General features: G+C 35.9%; 1 protein-coding gene and 1 non-coding gene across 2 annotated transcripts in view; one reads left to right on the plus strand and one right to left on the minus strand.

Moving 5' to 3' along the window:
• Nucleotides 1-388: 388 nt before the first annotated feature.
• LOC100789685 (uncharacterized) overlaps nucleotides 389-19,952 on the plus strand; it is a 51,027-nt gene continuing 31,463 nt past the window's right edge. Inside the window, exons 1-6 of the mRNA XM_026128256.2 lie at nucleotides 389-524; nucleotides 5,726-5,892; nucleotides 5,971-6,035; nucleotides 7,110-7,150; nucleotides 7,308-7,396; nucleotides 7,473-7,583. Coding sequence (XP_025984041.1) covers nucleotides 389-524; nucleotides 5,726-5,892; nucleotides 5,971-6,035; nucleotides 7,110-7,150; nucleotides 7,308-7,396; nucleotides 7,473-7,583 — 609 coding nt within the window. The remainder of the gene's footprint in view (nucleotides 525-5,725; nucleotides 5,893-5,970; nucleotides 6,036-7,109; nucleotides 7,151-7,307; nucleotides 7,397-7,472; nucleotides 7,584-19,952) is intronic.
• LOC102668993 (uncharacterized) lies at nucleotides 11,171-12,322 on the minus strand. The gene is made up of 3 exons (XR_003266819.2): nucleotides 12,057-12,322; nucleotides 11,812-11,962; nucleotides 11,171-11,566 (listed from the first exon to the last, which is right to left on the minus strand). It is a non-coding gene; the product is annotated as an uncharacterized protein (transcript).

A 19,952-nucleotide genomic window follows, 5' to 3' on the forward strand; every position in this document is an offset into this window, starting at 1 on the left:
GAAAATTTTATCGCCTAATAATTCTATTTGTCTCAGACTGCTCCAACGAACTAAAGGATACATGTGCTCTAATCTAAATAAAAAAAAGTAAACATGTGTTCAGAAAATGATTTTACAAACAAAATTATTGATTAGACATGATTATAAAGTTGTAGCCTATCCTATCTTATTTATTTATATTATTTTAAAAATAAAAATATTTACGAAGAATTGGAGGAAAAAAAAAACTAGTTTGTTGGAGTGATGGAGTCTTATGCCCATGTATCACGTTAGCTAACTATTAGAACTTAGGAATAATGAATCAGCAAAAGGGTGGTGATGACACTGATTTGGTTGGGACTGTACTACTCACTAAGTTAATCTTTGATATTGTTTGCCGTACAAAGTGATGACGGGTAAGACTCTGAACTTGAGCCATTCCAAAACGGTGGTTTTGATCTGGTTCATCTCCGCTTTCTGCTTCTTCACCTTGTTCAAAATGGCCCTCTACAACTCATCACAAACTCCTTCATCAACGTCTTTAGGTAAAATTGTATTAGTTATTATTGTTGGAAATAAGGCTTTTTATGTTTAGGAAAAATGTTTAGGAATATTGGAGACTTTGAATAGAAACTTGATAGGAAGAAGAATTCTTTATGGAGGAGAGAACTTTGTATTTTTGCTTGATACAAATGTGTAGGATTACATCTCTATTTATACTACTCTAAGGAGAACTCTAGACACACTAATTCTAGAGAGTTCTCAACTCTAGAGATCAAAGAGTATTCTAGAGAATATTACAACCATAAGAAATATCTAGACACTCCAAACACTACAAGAATTCTCTAGAAACATGACCCATAATTACTTAAGCCTAAAATAACTAAGTCCAAGGAACCAAATAATTAATTTAGGCCCAAATCAAGTTTATATTTCAACATCCCCCCTTAAACTTGATTTGTGACTCCAAGCATACTCCTTAGCTTCACGAAAGTTTCCAACTTGAGTGGCTTGGTGAAAATGTCAGCAGCTTGATCTTGAGACATCACATACTTCAACTTTACCTCCTTCTTCTCAATGCATTCTCTTATGAAGTGGTAACGGGTGTCGATGTGCTTACTTCTTTCATGAAAGACTGGATTCTTTGCCAAAACGAGTGATGATTTATTGTCAACACATATTTCCATAGGTTCTTCTTGTGGCATTTTTAACTCTTTCAACAAATTCCTAAGCCAAATTGCATGACAAACGCATGATGTGGCAGCGACATACTCGGCTTCACAAGTTGATAGTGTGACTATTGGTTGCTTCTTTGACATCCAAGTGAAAGCAGTATCTCCCATAAAGAACACAAAACCAGTAGTGTTCTTTCTATCATCCAAGTCTCAACTCCAATCGCTATCACTATAGCCAACAATGTTATAATTGTCAGAAGAGTAATAGTACAAGCCAAAGTTTGTTGTACCTTTGATGTATCAAAGGATTCTCTTTGCCGCCTTGAAGTGAGTTGTGGTTGGAGCTTCCATGTAGCAACTTACTACTCCTACAGCATAGAGAATATTCGGCCTTATACATGTCAAGTAACGTAAACTTCCAACCAAACTTTTGTAAAGAGTTGGATCCACATTCTCTCTTTTTTCATGCTTGCTCAACTTGCTGCCACATTCCATCGGGGTGCCAACTGGATTGGCGTCATCCATCTTGAACTTCTTAAGGACTTCTTTGGCATAGTCTTCTTGGGTGATGAAAATTCCTTTGTCTTCTTGTTTTACTTCGATGCCGAGATAATATGCCATGAGCCCCATATCCGTCATCTCAAATTCATTTGACATATCTTTTTTGAACTCTTCGAACATGCTTGGATTGTTCCCTGTAAAGATCAAGTCATCTACATACAAACACACAATCAAAATATCTCCACTTTGCGCTTTGATATAAAGTGCATGCTCATATGGACACTTGATGAAGTTCTTGTCTTGAAAGTACTTGTCGATTCGAACATTCCAAGCTCTCGGTGCTTGCTTGAGACCGTACAACGCCTTCTTCAACTTCAAGACTTTTTCTTCTTTCCCTTTTACTTCATAGCCCAGTGGTTGCTCAATATAAACTTCTTCTTTGAGAAAACCATTCAAGAAGGCTGACTTCACATCCATTTGATAGATCTTCCATTTATTTTGGGCTGCCAAAGAAATGATCAGTCTAATAGTTTCAAGACGAGCAACAGGAGCAAATACCTCATCATAGTCAATTCCTTGTCTTTGACTATAGCCTTTAGCCACTAATCTTGCTTTGTATCTCTCCACATCTCCTTTAGCATTCTTTTTTGCCTTGTACACTCATCTTACTCCGATTGCTTTGTGTCCTCTTGGAAGTGTAGTAAGTTCCCACGTATCATTCTTCGTGATTGACTTGATTTCTTCGTCCATGGCGTCTTTCCACTTTATGTTTTCTGCCGCTTCTTGATAGCTTAGAGGCTCACAATTACCAAAAAGACAAAAGAGGTTAATGTCATTTAGATTTTTGGTTACCTCATAAATCTCTTCAATGCTCCTTAGTGGCGGTGTCCTCTCACTTGAACTTGTTTAATCCAGCCTTGGTGTCGGTGAGGCAGGTGGTGTAATATGTTCCTCTATGATTGGTTGTTCAATTTCATCATCTTCTTCAAAATAAGGAAGAAAATCATACTTATCTTCTTGAACACTCCAATCCTAAAAATCTTCTTCGTCGAACTCCACGTCGCGACTTATGACGATCTTTCTACTATTTGGATTATAGAGCTTGTACCCCTTGGATCTTGAGTCGTAACCCACAAACATGTACTTCTCACTCTTATCATCGAGCTTTGTCCTCTTTTTTTCTGGAACATGGGTATAGGCAATGCTTCCAAACACTTTGAGGTGAGAGATCCTGGGCTTCCTTCCACTCCATGCTTCTTGTGGTGTCTTCTCATGCACGCTTCTTGTTGGGAAATGATTTGTTAGGTAAACTGCACATGCCACTGCTTCAGCCCAAAACTCCTTCGGCATCTTCTTGCTCTTGAGCATGCTTCGCACCATGTTAAGTATGATCCGGTTCTTTCTCTCTGCTACTCCATTTTGTTGTGGCGATATTGACACTATCAGTGGGCGACGAATTCCATGGTCTTCACCATATTTGTTGAACTTATTTGAAGTGAACTCTCCTCCTCGATCAGATCTCATGGCCTTGATGGAAAGACCACTTTCTTTCTCCATGAGGGCTTTGAACTTCTAAAAGTTTTCAAACACTTCTAATTTCTCCTTCAAGAAATAAACCCAGGTTTTTCTGGAATAATCATCAATAAAGAGGAGAAAGTACTTATTCTTACCAAATGAATTAGGTTTGATTGGTCCACAGACAACGGTGTGTATGAGCTCTAGCGGCTTTGTTGCTCTTGTTGTTGATTCCTTTGGAAAACTTTTACGAAATTGCTTCCCAATTAGACATCCTTCGCAAAGTTGGTCTGGGTGGTTGATGCTAGGCAAGCCTCTCACCATCTCCTTCTTCGCTAAACGTTCTAGACCGTCGAAGTTGAGGTGCCCGAATCGTAGATGCCATAGCCACGAAGAGTCGGTATAGCAAGCCTTGAGACACTTTACCACATCATTTTGAATGTTCAAGAGGAACATTCTATTCTTTGACATAGGCACCTTAGCAATCAAGTTATGTCTACAATCTCTTAAGAAAAGACTATGTTCTTTCAAATGGATGTCATAGCCTTTCTCTAATAATTGTCCCAAGCTCAAAATATTATTCTTCATATTAGGCACATGGTAGACATTGGATATGAATTGATGACTCCCATTCTTCAAACGTATGAGAATTTTACCTTTTCCTTTGACTGGTATCTTTGAGTCGTCTCCAAATGAGACATCACCAGTTGCCGCTTCATTGATCTCCATGAACATGCTTTGATCGCCGCACATGTGGTTGCTTGCGCCGGTGTTGAGGTACCACTTATTTCTTTTCTCTTCAAATTTGTTTTGGCACGCGAGTAGCAAAGTTTCTTCTTCTCCGCCTTTTTCTTCTACAAAGTTAGTTTTCTCTTCAACCTTCTTCGAGAATCTACACTCGGATGCGTAGTGACCAATCTTGTTGCAATTGAAGCACTTGATTTGTGATTTGTCATACCTCGACCATGAGTTTCCTCTTCCACGACCTCTTGTTACTTGTGGATTCCAACTTCTTTCTCCATTGTTGAATTTGTTGGAGTGGTTGTTGTAACCACCTCTTCCTTCTCCTCCATGTCCTCGTCCACGTCCACGATCTTGGCCGCGACCTCGTCCTCTTTGGCTCTTGTAATTTGCATAGTTTGCTTCCTTTACGTTGAGTTGTAGTAGTTGCTCCGTAGCCTCCTTTTGTTTAATTTTTCTCTTTTGTTTTTCTTCGTATGCTTGTAAGGAACCCATGAGTTGCTCAATAGTCATGGTCTTTAAATCCTTGTTTTCTTCAATGTTGGTAACAATGAAGTCAAAACTTGGATTTAAAGTTCGAAGTATTTTTTCAATGACCTTCACCTCATCAACATCTTCACCATTTCTTTTAAGTTGATTGACTACGGCCAATACTCGAGAAAAATAATCAGAAATTGACTCGGACTCCTCCATAAACAAACGCTCAAAGTCACCTCTAAGAGTTTGAAGATGAATCTTTTTTACCTGCTCAACTCCTTTGTTGCAAGTTTGAAGCTTATCCCATGCTTCTTTGGCCGTCATTGCGTTGGATATCTTCTCAAATGTATCTTCATCCACCGATTGATAAATGAGAAAGAGAGCTTTCTTGTCTCTCTTTCTTGACTCCTTCAACGTCTCCTTTACACCTTGGCTTAACGAGGCTTCATCTTGCTCCTCAAAGCCATTCTCTATGATATCCCACACATCTTGAGCTCCTAGTAGCGCCTTCATCTTGATACTCCAATTATCATAGTTGTTCTTGTGAGCATCGGCATTTGGAAAGGAAAACCTCCATTCGCCATCTTTTGAGGATCTTGAAGCTCTGATACCACTTTGTTGGAAATAAGGCTTTTTATGTTTAGGAAAAGTGTTTAGAAATATTGGAGACTTTGAATAGAAACTTGATAGGAAGGAGAATTCTTTATGGAGGAGAGAACTTTGTATTTTTGCTTGATACAAATGTGTAGGATTACATCTCTATTTATACTACTCTAAGGAGAACTCTAGACACACTAATTCTAGAGAGTTCTCAACTCTAGAGATCCAAAGAGTATTCTAGAGAATATTAAAACCATAAGAAATATCTAGACACTCCAAACACTACAAGAATTCTCTAGAAACATGACCCATAATTACTTAAGCCCAAAATAATTAAGTCCAAGGAACCAAATAATTAATTTAGGCCCAAATCAAGTTTATATTTCAACAATTATCTCCCTTTTATTACCAATCAATTTTCAAACTTTTGTTTACACCAGGTTCAGTTCGGTTGGTTTGTTATGTTCTGTTTATGCTTGTGTCTGTGTTTCCATTTATGGTAGATTTTACTTTTGTGACAATTGTCTAGAGTGTCTTCAATTTGGGTCATTAAATGTTTGTCAAATTGCCAATTATTTGGCCTTCCCAAGACAAGGTTTAACTTTTAGAGTGTGTTCTTATGCTTAACGTGATAATTCCGTGTAAAGATGGTATCTTGGAAGTGGGTTTTATTCAAAATTTGATTTGAGGGGATATATATGCGAGTTTCTTGCTAAATTTAGAAGGGTCTATCTCAGATTCTCCAAATTCAAACACGGGGCAAAGATCAAAGTTGTATGATAAGATGGGGAGAGATCTGGATGAGCATGGAGCTGCTTTCCTGAAACATGGTGAAACCTCTCAGTCATTGTCTCTTTCCGATATATTCACACTGAAGGATGGATCTGTAACACCTGCTCTGAAGGTGACATGTTAACAACAGTTTAGGCTGTGCTTCATGGAATTGTTTGGGCAGCAACTGATGACTATTTTCCATGTGCAGCCAGCAAATCCTCCTGTGCGGGCTAATGTATTGTATTTGAGCACTGAATTCTCTGTACCTATCGCGTAAGCATTAATAATTTGACTCCTGGATTTTATTGATGATCATTTTATGCACCTATGCTTAGCTGAAGACATAATTCTTCTGAATTTGGCCATGGTTTTGAATTGGATGATAATGCTTAGATAGTCATTTAAAAATTGTTTTTTCTTTACATGATATAGGCTGCATCGTCTAATTGTTGCTGGTAAATTCTTTTATTTTGATGTATTGAAAACTTGCATGTCACAAACAAACCATTCATAGGATTTATAATATAGCACTCTTGGTCATGATGTTGATAAGATTTAGTGTTTCCTGGGAATTTGAAAGTTGTATTGTATCTTAAGCCAAGAAATATCTTTCTGAACCCATACGTGTATGTGTCATCTTACTTTTAAAACGGGGTTATGCCAGAGATTCATGCTCCCAGTTAGCATAAGAGGAAATGGAGATTTGAAATAAGTTTTGTCAAAATTATTGCATAAAATTTCGGGATCAATTCATACCTCATGTATTATCATTGTATGGTATAGGCCTCTTTCGGTAAGCTAATCCAAGAGCAAGGTTTATCTGTTTAACCTTACAATACTGGTTCTTTTCTTTCTAACATTTTTACGGCAAGGTTTTATATGTATTGGTGTACAACTGTAGATTCTCTTACGGATGAATGTGTCTTTTTTAAAATACTTACTAATTTTGCTGGAAGTGACCATTTCTTGTTTAAGGTGCAAATCTCCTAATATGGTTCTATTTAGGGAAAAAATGATCACTTGAGTGGTTGGAAGAATCAAGGAGTGTATCAGTTTGAAACTCAATAAGTAAATTGTTATAGAGATCAATGCTTTAAAATTGATTCAGACTAAAACTTCACCAGGTTAAAGTTTGAGTATATCCAATTTTTTTCTTTTGCTCTCCTGGAAAGTGGAACATTGCATACCACATTTGTTAATTATAATTGTAGAAAGGATGATAATTTATCTTCAGTTTCACGTATCCTTCTTTACTTTTATCTTTATATTCTTTGATTTAATTCTTTTATTACTTCATGTCAAACAATTTGGTATTCATATAACACATGCACGGTTTGTATGACACAGGGAGGCTGTCAAAAATGTTTTTAATCCATACTTTGATAAAGGTAAGGTATTGTTGGATCAACGTCTAGCTTGACAGTGATAACAAAATTCTGATTTGTTCACTGGTCTATATCTTTGCACTTTAAACATGCCTGTGCTGCTTCAACCTTCTCTTCATCTTGTTTTATTTATTGGAATTCTTACATGTGTGTCAATTAGCAATCTGGTTTCAGAACTCTAGTCTGTACCATTTTAGCATGTTCCATGCCTCCCATCATATTGTACCTGTACCTGCCACCAAAGAAGAGGTATACTTCAATTGTGCATGTCTCAGTTTCTTCTTGGCAATTTCCTGACTAAGCTCATTGGAATCTTTTGTGTCAGATAGAAGCTGAAGCATCTTCTGTGGAAGTTGTTGCAGCAACACTCTGCCCTTTGAAAATTGTTTTGGATAGGGTTTTGACTTCAACTGGGGTGCTCCTGGGTTGCTGGCAGGTTGTTTCCCGTAATCTAAAGGATTTGTTTCATTAACCTTGACACATGTATTATAGACTGGATAGTATTAATGAGCATTATCCAATTTCTTGATGCTAGTCCCCTACCCCTACCCCATCTCTCTCTCTCTCATACACCAAAAAAAGGCGGTGCAATATATTGAGTTCTGTTAAGTGAAGTGAAATTTTAGAATGGTAAAGCTTGTCCAACATAGAAAATTGTTAGCTTTTGACCTCAAGTGGTTCAGTCTTCTAAATTTTCTATGTTACAACAAAAGTGAAGATATCTATAACATTCTTAGGTTCATACTTGTATGGTTCATTCAGTGTTTGAAGATATCTATAGCATGGGTCACTTGATTAATCAAATTTCAAAGGTTAATGTTCATGTGAATTTAAAATTCGTGCATACGTATGGGTCACTTGATTAAGGGAACTTCAAAGGTTGATGTTTATGCAAATTTAAAACCTGTGCATACGCTGAATCACTTGATTAAGGAAACTTCAAAGGTTGATGTTCATGTAAACAATTATTTCAAATCATAAAATTAACAAACTATATTAAGATGAATCTCATGAGACTCAAATATAATAAAGAAAATAAATGTTTAAAACTAAAAGGGTTAAAAAGTAAAAAGAAAGTGTAGCTAAATTGAGAATTGAAATTTCAAATAAGTCAAATAGTTTTTTTTATAAACATATGGCAGCATGTCAATTATAATACAAATTACTCCATATTTATATTTGTCAACTCACATAACAATAAGTTGATTGTTAATTTATATTTAAACACTTGAATTTCAAGCACTTCAACAATGACCACAATATTTTCTCTAATTACATGCAATAACAGGGAAAAATTATCAATTTCAAATCCATGTTCATGTTCTATTAGCTGCAATATCTTACCAACTTAAATTTAAAAGACAATGCAAAAGAATAGGACTCATCACCATCCCTATGACATTTTTCTCATTTCCATTCACTTCACCACCAAAAAAATTCAAGCGAAAAATGAGAGGAAAACTAACGTCTTCAAATCCCGTGGTTGACCTGACCTACTCATGGTGGAGAGAAGGGATCACAGAAGCGAACGAAGAAATATGATAATTGCATGTCTGCAATTGTAAAGAAGAAAATGAAACACAAATTAATAAAAATGAAAAAAGAAGACATAAATCCATAGCACAATAGCATGAAATTTGAAGTTGAAGTACCTTGTACCTTCTATCAAAATAATAATAATAATAATAATAATAATAATAAACATGCATAAAACAAAGCACAAAGAAAGAATCTTGCAAGCAAGAAAATCAGAAAGGGGAAAAAACCGAAAAAAAATCAGTAAAAAAGAAAAAATATGAAACAAACATAATAATAATAATAATAATAATAATAATAATAATAATAATAATAATAATAATAATATAAAAATAATAATAACAATAATAATTATAACAATAATAACAATAATAATATAAATGTTTTTTTAGCATAACTTGTTATCTTCTCTTCCAATCTTTTTTTCTTGGCTTTTTATCTCTCTAGGAATTGTCGAAACCTCTTGCAAAACCAAATAATAGAACAAATAACAAAAAATAATTTTAACATTTATAATATAAATGTTTACAACAAACAAAAATCAGACAATTGCAGATAGATCTGGCTTAATAATAATTAGATTCTAATCCAACTAAAGATAAAAGTTAAGAAAGGAAAAAACAAAAATCAATTACCTTCTTCCTAGATTTTACATAGGTATTCAACATTTAACTCAGCCAAATTTTTGTACTCAAGCAAAAAGGTAGCAGAGAATCATGTGTATTTTCTCAGCATTATCACAACCAATTGTAAAGAAAAAATTTCAAATGACCAGGGAATGAAGGGCGGGGAATAAAAAGGGAATAACAATGATTTAAAATTTCAAGTTAGATGTTACAACTTCACACCATCTTGCAATGAAGATGAAATATATGTAATCAAAATTTATATAACTATCAAACAGCCATTAGAGGGATAATCTAATAAAAAAAATTCATGGACCTACAGCGAATATGCAAAATCATGAAAGCATATGTAGATAGCAAGGAATAGTAGATAACCATCAAAGCAGTGATAGTCACCTATTTTATACACGGCAAGTCCATGAACTTAAAATTCAAACCTAAAGTAATTTTGGACAAATAAAAAAATCATATCACAGCCTCTCTTCTAGAATAAATCACATAATCAGAATGTTATTCATATAGCATAAATGTCATATCATAGCACAAACACTCAATTTCCAATCCTTCCATAACATATAGTTGCATTGATTTCAGTTTCATATCCACTATAGCAGCCCAATGATTTAATGAATAATACTTTTAGTCCTTTTAAAATAGACTATCTCCTGGTGGGATAAGACTGTTATTGTTAGATTACCTCAAACAACTTCACTACACTAAGGTTGACTTATATGTGGGTATTTTGGAGGGATACATTAATACGCCTAGGGGATGCGTAAGACATCTAATCTTATTAAAAATATATAGGAAGATTCAAAAGTATAGACAACATGAGTTTTCAAAATCCTCCAGTTGCCGACCAAAGCATTAGGAATATACTATTCATTTGTAAACCATTGAAACAAACTCATTGTCATATAGGTAACTCGATCTTAACTTATGTCTCTTTTATAATTATTTTTAAAATTTAATTTGATTTTTTTATTTTATATTTTAGTTATTTTAATTATTTATCTTATATAGATTTACTTTTGTTGTTTATTTTTCATTCAATTTAATCTTCTGATTCATTCTAATCATTTAAGAATTAATTTTTTTTATAGAAATAAAGTCAAGAGGAAGGGAAAAAATTGAATAATTTTTTTAAAATGGTAGTCCCAATCAATGATACTTGTTAATCACCCACGTTCCATTATAAAAGATTATAAAAGTAAATTTATTGTCAGTAAAGTACATAGCAATATAGCCAAATGCATGATACTGAAGGATGTTTACTGAATTACAATATTCTCTCTCACTGAATTACAGTATTCTTTCTCCACCTGTGGGAACTGCTTTCCTCATCCACAAAAAGTCTTTTATATATACACCTTAAGAATAGGGGTGCGTGAGTCTCAAGGAAATGAGTGAATTCTTGCTCTCTTGGAAATATCAGCCGGGTACCTAGCCGAATGAATGGAACAGGAAGTGTTAAAAGGCAAGCAACAAAAGTGTATGCCAGGACCAAATAAGGGATCGATATCTTGTAAGTTTAGGAATAGAAACATTACTTATCTATGTTTCATCATTTAAATAACCACTATATTAAGATGAATCTCATGGGATGATTCACAATTGCACATATAAAATATAAAAATAACATGATTAGCCAAAGACAAAGAACTTCACAATTGCACAACCCAAGACCCTCTCTGGACATGCAAATATCTTGATTGGACAAAGAAGGATCGCAATTAAATTTGTAAAAAAGGAGAATACTAACTAACCAATGGTCTGCAATGGCTGGAAATGCAGAAGCAAGATATATGAGAATAGCACGACTGAAATCGTAAAGAAGAAAATGAAGTCAAGAAATTCCAAAGGATAAATTCTTTATTTTCTATCGTACGCCTTCTTTGCTGGGCTGGGCCATATAGCTAATAGAATACTTATTCAGCTGTACAAATGAAACAGTGTGAATGATATTAACAAAAAGAAAGATAAAGGAAAGATAATAATGCCCGATAATCTATAGCAGCGGCAATTCAATTAGAATACAATTGAATTGGAATTTCCCTGGACATGTGCTTTGTGTCTCATTTGAACTAAAGAATTGCTATGATTCTATTCCTCCATTCTCTTGTTCTCCAAAAGAGGGACAACGGGCGAGTATGATTCCGAGTCATCATAGACTTCACACTCTTCCTTTGCTTGCTCTTGGCTTTTCCCCCAAATAACAGCATAAAAACCAATAACCGCTATGGCTGCTCCAAGCACACTGTATATAAACAAAACCATACTTACATAATTGTATTCCTTCCAAGATTAAAGTATTTTTAAGTTGCATTCACACACACGCAAACAAAAGGTCCCCCTTTCATAATTGTAGTCCTTAGACTAAAGTATTTTTTAAATTGCATTCATTCACACGAAAACAAAATGCTCCCATTAATAAAATCATAAGTCCATAAGTGGACACACCTCCAATTTTTCTTATGATTGAGACATGAAAGAAACGTATACCTTCCAAGATAGATAGAGTCACCAAGAAAGGCAATTCCCATGATGACCGCAAAGATGATTCCAATTGGCTTAAACATTGCAACATAGAGAGGGCCCTTCTTGCTCATGACCCATATATGAACAATACTTCGAAGGGATACCCAAAAATTGCCTACATTAAGAAGCAGATCAAGTTAATCGAAATTCAGAGCAAGAAATAGAAGACTCATGCTGATATAGGAAATAGTATCACCATTTATTCTTACTTGCAATGCAATAGCTATCAAATTCACATCAAATCCTAATCTCAAAGCTTTTGGATCCGTTACCGAAATCAGTCAAGGTGGGATAGATAGCATAGCAACTAATGTACCGCGAGTGAGCACTATCACAAGCTCTGCAGGGTAATTTCTGATTATCCATGTCTACAAACATCAAAGAAAGTAAAAGTGTTTTTGTTATGGGGGAAACAAAATGGATGGGGCAGTGTTTTTGTTATGGTCTTGGCTGAAATATTTAGAGAAGGATTTTACCACTCACTATAATCAGTGGTATTCAAATCTTAGGTCTAGATTTTGCATTAGTAGCAGATATCACTGTAGGTCAAATATATGTACAGTTTTTTGTGTGGTTACATTCTGCTCTGGATCAACAATTGGCTGATTTGTATGTAGCAGAAATGTAATCTGAAGCTTGTACCTATTAGTACCTCTGGTATATTGCAAATTTAAAAAAAAAACTTGTGGAATGGCTTAAGAAATGACCCGTGCGTCCATGCTTTGCTATCACTTGGCCACCTCGTACCATTTTGCTTCCTTTTGTTTTAAACATAACTGACACAATGTCACTTCCTTCACTAACCTGAAGCCAAGCTAAATTATGGAGAAGGGAGGAAAAATAATCACTCAAAATGTTTCAAAAAAACAATGACCAATATGGAACATTCATGAAATGAATGCTAGTGAAAGAGATGTCATATAACTCAACAATAGAGAAAGTGAAGTTACTAGAAAAGGTGTATAGCATTCCTTTCTTAAGTTGGACCTTCTGAGAGAAACTATCCAATGGATGTGTTCTGTTGTGAGCAACAATGAATCTACTGCTTGCATTCGATATTCGCTCCTTGATTGCTCCTTTTCCAAATACCGTCCAACCCTCTATGTTGTGATCAAATCCTGGATGGTTCTGCCAAACACTGGTTGTTTTCAAAGCAATGGCAACACCAGTAAGCTTGTGTATTAACTGCTGACAGAAACTACCAAATACATATAAACTATCAAAATAACATGAGTAGCCAAAGTCAAAGAACTTCATAATTGCACAACCCAAGACTCTTTCTGTACATTCAAATATCTTGATTCCACAAAGAAAGATTGCAATTAAATTTTTAAAAAGGGAGAATACTAACTAACCAATGGTCTACATTAAATTTCAAACATAAGTAATAATATTTTTTTCAGCCAATTTTGCTAACCGGCAAGTTTGATTTGTGATTTTAACGGGCTGGCCCGCAGAACACTATAATTTGAAAGAAAAATGGGAATTGAGAATTAACTAATGAATAAGCATTTAAAATTTATACTTGAAAGTTAAGACATTATATAAGACTTTCATATTTAGTCACTGTATTTAGTTGAGAATGTTTTTGGTAGTATTTTGGTGAGACTTTTAACATTAAAATCACCAAAATGGCCCCCAAAATAAATCTTAAACAATGCAGTATTGTGGGAGTAAACAGGGGTTTTCAATCACTAATCAAAGTTGTGCCCGCTGATACCACAAAGCAAATAGCCGTGAATGTGGCTGCAATCCACAGCACCCCAGGCAATGGATGGGCTTCAATGGAGGGGCCCACAGCCGCAACACAACAGTGTAGCACCACTATAGACAGCTCTGCTTATAATCCAGGCCACAAACTTGGCAATTAACCTTAACAGACATCAGAAAAATAACAATAGCAAAATTATCAATTTTGTGCACAACTAAGATGCACACTTGAATTTAGACCCTAAATATAGCTTCAAATAAAAGAATTAAGGCAACAAATCAAATATAATGGAAACAAAATTCTGACCTACACAACACTCAATCAATAGATCTTGGGCATCTCTTGCAACACGTACATCCGGGGGTAACATCTCTTTAATAATTTTTGACATTGTTGCTGCCAAAAAATTAGAGATTTTGTAAGCAATAGAACAGTGATGCATTACCAAGAAAGAGAGAACATTGAGATTCACTACCAAGTACAATAAGAATTAAAGTAACCAAACATCGCAATGCATAATTAATTAGGAGCATTATATCAATTAAACCTATTAAAAAAAACATCAACCGGTCTTCTGATGATTAATGTTAAGAAGAGATTGTTTTGATATGACCACAATTCACTTTAAAGCTTTATAAATTGATAACAAAATAAGCACATGCAATTGTCCGTACAGCTAAGGTACGGATCAAACCAAGAAATGTGCATGATTTAGAAGAAAAAAAGGCAAAATAAAGCAAGTCAAAGAAATTTATTTTCGGGCTGTGCCTCATCATGAGTTGTTCCTTTTGGGGCTGTGCCTCGTCATGAGTTGTCTCACTGCTTTCTCTTCTTCCCCATTTTTTGCTAGAAAATCTGCCATACCCAAGAACCAAAATCATATAACAAAAATGATACTGAAATTATATGCATAATAAACTTACGTTTGCGCTTCAGCAGTTTAAGTTTCAATCTCTTCTTCAATTGAATTTTTCCCTGATGATCTACTGGTATCTTTGGTATCCCCTCCTTTATAATAACTGCTTGTTATAGTCTTGAATCGCTCGTGTCCAGCTCCATCCCACTAAACAAAACACAACAAATGACTCCAAGCTTGGCATGCATGTGGCCATAATCATGAATATGATCAAGTGAAATGATGATTTCGCTTCAAAAATATTAATTGAAAATACATTATTTTCATTAAGCAATATTTAAATACATTCTATAATCTAATTATGAAACATAGAAAAATCAAATGCAATTCAATTTCAACACAATAAAGTAATCATAAACAATCAATTACAGACTTATATACCTTGTATTAGATTCATGTATACCATTACCATATCTTGCACTTATTTAGTTATATACTTCCGGTAAAATGTAAAATAAGGCGCTATTTATCGGTTCAATTTGGATGTTCATGACTTCATGGCCAGAAACGACACGAAAATAATTATATAATAGTAAATTACTGGGATTGAATATAATAATAAACCAAATCATCGGAGGGATAACATTTGGAAAGTCCTAACACTGCTATATGATCGTTGACAATGCCACACTACTAGAAAAGAGATTTTCTACGTCACTGTTTTTACGTCGGTTATACGAAAACCGATGTAGTAAATAAAGCGGTGACATTTTTGTAAATAATTATAGCTTTTTAAAGACGGGTACTTTAAAACCGGCTTAAAAAATGCTTTACGAGAGCGGTTTTAAAAAACCGTCTTTGAAAACTTGTGTTTTCCAATTTGTATGCTAACGTGGCACGTTATAACTGGATAAGCTTTGACAACCCTCTATCTTACTTTTTCTTGTATCGTGACTCTTCGTTGCCATCATAGAGAGCGGGGCAGAGAGAAGAAACACTCTCTGGCCTCTCATCTTCAAGCTTCGATGGAGATGAGCGTTGCAAGGCTAAAGAAGGACGAGATCCAGAGGCTGAAGAAGGAGATCAATTAGCTCCGACGTCCGGCGACAGAGCTGCATGACTCAGAGACAAGCGCGACGCTGAAGAACCTCCTCGAAGAGGGAGAAAGAATGGTGACATTCCTAGAGACGAGCGCGCCAGCACCACCATCACCATCGCTGATGTTATTCAAACCCTAACCCTCCTCACCCTCACCCTCAACCCGTTTTGCTCGTCTTTTCCTGTGGGACCGCCTTCAACGACGTCGTCGAGGAGCTCAAGAATTTCACCACCCGCATCGCTCACGTTCTCCCCATTTCTGACGATGGAGGAAGCACTGCTGAGATTGTTCGTGTGTTGTCAGTACTGCGTTATGTTAAATTAATAATTATGATTACTAGTGTTTCTACATTTGGGAATTTTTGTGGAACCAAATTTCGGGGGCGAGGAATTAGGGATTTCGATTGATTGGGTGTGTGCGTGCGTTGCAGGTGGTCCTGCTGTTGGAGACATACATTCCAGGTTTTCGACCGCCACTATGGTGCCTTCCACGCCACCAACCACGTTGCGGTCGAAGAAGTTAAAGTTTTTTTAACTCTCTTCTTCTCTTTTTCTAATCCTTTCACTTCACTCATCTCTTTTTTCCCCTTTTCCCTATTTTCATCATCCTATGCATTTTTCTCCGATTCCGATTCATGCATTTTCCCACTGCTTTAGGACCATCCTTCAATACGACGTCGTATCTTCTTCCTAGGGTTTCTCTGAACCAATTCCTATGGCCATCAGAGGCGTCGATTTCAAGTGGTTAGTTAGTTCTCTTTTTCTATCGTATGAGCTTGATTTCAAGATCGCCTTCTTTTTTTCATTACAGTTTTGATTGAATGTAACTCATTCCTTGCAGGTACGATGACTTTTTCTTGTTAATGCTCGCCACCAGTGTGTATCCTTTCTCAATTCAGCTTCTGAATTTTCCTAATTTTGATGTCATTCTACATTTTCACTTGCCTCATCATTCCTTCCTTCTCTAGCCACTTTCTAATTTAATCTTAGTCAGTTCTATGAGAAACATTGAAAAAATAAATAAGAAATGTGTGTTCTTTAACCTCACTACTCGTAGAGTTATTGTGGCAATCAATTGGAAGCGGTATCATTCTTGAACGTATCCCCTGCATATATGGATTGTGGCGGGGTTTCCTTTCCTTATTTTAATTATTCCATTCAATATCACTATCTATTTCTATTTTTTCATATATGATAAGGTAGCCTCGTAAATGATCCCTCTCCTTTTCTTTCATTTGTGTTTAGGTCAACTACACCATTGTGTTTACTTTCCGGGTATTGATGTTTATTGATAACGGGCTTTCTACAAGAATGGGTTTGTAAGGCCTCCCATCCATGTTTTAATATAAATATTTTGGTTTTCTTCAATTTACATGCACTAATTTAATTGAAATTAGAGTATGATGGATAAGGTTTGGGTTCTCACCATTCTTGTATGTTTCTCGGTATGTTGAATTGAAGTTTAGCCATATTTATGAAGCACGGATACTTCTCCCTGTTCAAAATGTCACTGTGTGTCCGACATTTTTGTGATATGTAGCAGATGAAGTCAAATGATGTTTTAATTCATCAAGTCTCGGTACTAATTCAATTGCGCTTTTATGCCCCCTCCCCCTTTGTATGCTTCTAGAGATTTTGGTTGGCAACAGAGATATGCCTGTTTCTGTGGAAGAGTAGTTGTCCTTTCAATCCTTGTGTTGCTTCTTTATCCATTTCTTTGGGCTTGGACTGTAATTGGTACCCTGTGGTTCAGCAGTGCCAAGAATTGTGTATGTTTTATTCCTGTTTTACCTTTTAGTGTACTCTTGTTAACAAGCTTTTGATGCATAATGCAATTAATTACTTGCAGTTGCCTGAAGTGGTTAAAAAATGGGGCTTTCTCATCTGGTTACTTTTTAGCTATTGTGGACTCTTTTGCATTGCTTGCTTGTCTCTGGGTAAGCACTACTAGAAAAAGCCCAATTTACGACGCGCATTCTACATCGATTGTGCGAGCCCGTAGTAGTTTCTTGCACGGTGGCATTTTTGTAATATTAGCTTCTTCATCAACGACGGTGCTACAAAAGCACGTCGTTGAATAGTCCTTTCCCGTTTTTCCACTGCATTTTTTGGGAAGCACCGTCGTTGACTATCCCATCATTTAGTCACATGAAATTAAGCTTTCCCTCCCTGAACTTGGTGTGCTCACTCAGTTCTGAACTTCGCGCGCGTCACAACCTTCCCTTCTTGAGCTCAAGGTGTTCCTGGTAGCTACCTTCGACGCCGCCTCGCCCCTGACGTCGAACATCTTCGGCCGCCGTCACTTACCGTGATCATGTAGGTAGGTGAGTCTCTGATTTCCCTAATTTTATTGTTACATATATGTTGAAAACCCTCCATTAGGGTACGCTTCCTGAAATGTCAAAGATTTCCTTCAAGGCCTTCATGGTCTTTAGTAGTTCTATGGCAGTTTTCGACCTTTTTGGAACATTAGGGTTTACTGAAATCGCAAACATTATGATATTTCACAGCATCTCTTGTCAAGTATAACTTAGGTTGTTGAGAGCAGTTGTGGTTCTCTGAATCAATTTTGAAATTCAACTTAATTAGCATCTCTTGTCAAGTATAACTTAATTAGCTTCTCTAACTTAACTCACTCCTGGGGAATATATGTGTAGTAGCTTCTGGATTCAAAGCTAAATTATGAAATTTAAGATGTTTGCTAGTAACAACTTTCTTACAGGAGTTTGGGAAGTTTATTGGGCAGTGTCAGTGGGAAGAAAGGTCAAGATGAATGAATGAATGGAGAGAAGAATTTTGAGATTTTGAGACTAAAATTTAAGCAAAACGGAAAGGGGTCCACCTTGGGTAGTTATTGGCAAACACAAGGTTGATGCACTTAAGTTAACAATGGATTTGATCTTTAAAATAGAACATGAACACTTCGAAGGCATGCTATGCTTGCTTTTGTCCCAGAAGTTGAAGAATTGAAAGCTTGTGTGATGAGACAATCGATCAGTACTTGACTATAACCCTTAAATTTTAGCTAATTCAAATTCCTCCCAATGACAGCTTTAAGCATTACGCATCCAAACTAGACATTGTTGATATTTGGGTTTGGATTTGTTGAAATATAAACTTGATTTGGGCCCAAATTAATTATTTGGTTCCTTGGACTTAGTTATTTTGGGCTTAAGTAATTATGGGTCATGTTTCTAGAGAATTCTTGTAGTGTTTGGAGTGTCTAGATATTTCTTATGGTTTTAATATTCTCTAGAATACTCTTTGGATCTCTAGAGTTGAGAACTCTCTAGAATTAGTATGTCTAGAGTTCTCCTTAGAGTAGTATAAATAGAGATGTAATCCTACACATTTGTATCAAGCAAAAATACAAAGTTCTCTCCTCCATAAAGAATTCTCCTTCCTATCAAGTTTCTATTCAAAGTCTCCAATATTCCTAAACACTTTTCCTAAACATAAAAAGCCTTATTTCCAACAAATTGGTATCAGAGCTTCAAGATCCTCAAAAGATGGCGAATGGAGGTTTTCCTCTCCAAATGCCGATGCTCACAAAGAACAATTATGATAATTGGAGTATCAAGATGAAGGCGCAACTAGGAGCTCAAGATGTGTGGGATATCGTAGAGAATAGCTTCGAGGAGCAAGATGAAGCCTCGCTAAGCCAAGGTGTAAAGGAGACGTTGAAGGAGTCAAGAAAGAGAGACAAGAAAGCTCTCTTTCTCATTTATCAATCGGTGGATGAAGATACATTTGAGAAGATATCCAACGCAACGACGACCAAAGAAGCATGGGATAAGCTTCAAACTTGCAACAAAGGAGTTGAGCAGGTAAAAAAGATTCGTCTTCAAACTCTTAGAGGTGACTTTGAGCGTTTGTTTATGGAGGAGTCCGAGTCAATTTCTGATTATTTTTCTCGAGTATTGGCCGTAGTCAATCAACTTAAAAGAAATGGTGAAGATGTTGATGAGGTGAAGGTCATGGAAAAAATACTTCGAACTTTAAATCCAAGTTTTGACTTCATTTTTACCAACATTGAAGAAAACAAGGATTTAAAGACCATGACTATTGAACAACTCATGGGTTCCTTACAAGCATACGAAGAAAAACAAAAGAGAAAAATTAAACAAAAGGAGGCTACGGAGCAACTACTACAACTCAACGTAAAGGAAGCAAACTATGCAAATTACAAGAGCCAAAGAGGACGAGGTCGCGGCCAAGATCGTGGACGTGGATGAGGACATGGAGGAGAAGGAAGAGGTGGTTACAACAACCACTCCAACAAATTCAACAATGGAGAAAGAAGTTGGAATCCACAAGTAACAAGAGGTCGTGGAAGAGGAAATTCATGGTCGAGGTATGACAAATCACAAATCAAGTGTTTCAATTGCAACAAGATTGGTCACTATGCATCCGAGTGTAGATTCTCGAAGAAGGTTGAAG

The sequence above is a fragment of the Glycine max genome, chromosome 4 (genome assembly GCF_000004515.6).
Source record: "Glycine max cultivar Williams 82 chromosome 4, Glycine_max_v4.0, whole genome shotgun sequence".
Lineage (NCBI taxonomy): Eukaryota > Viridiplantae > Streptophyta > Magnoliopsida > Fabales > Fabaceae > Glycine > Glycine max.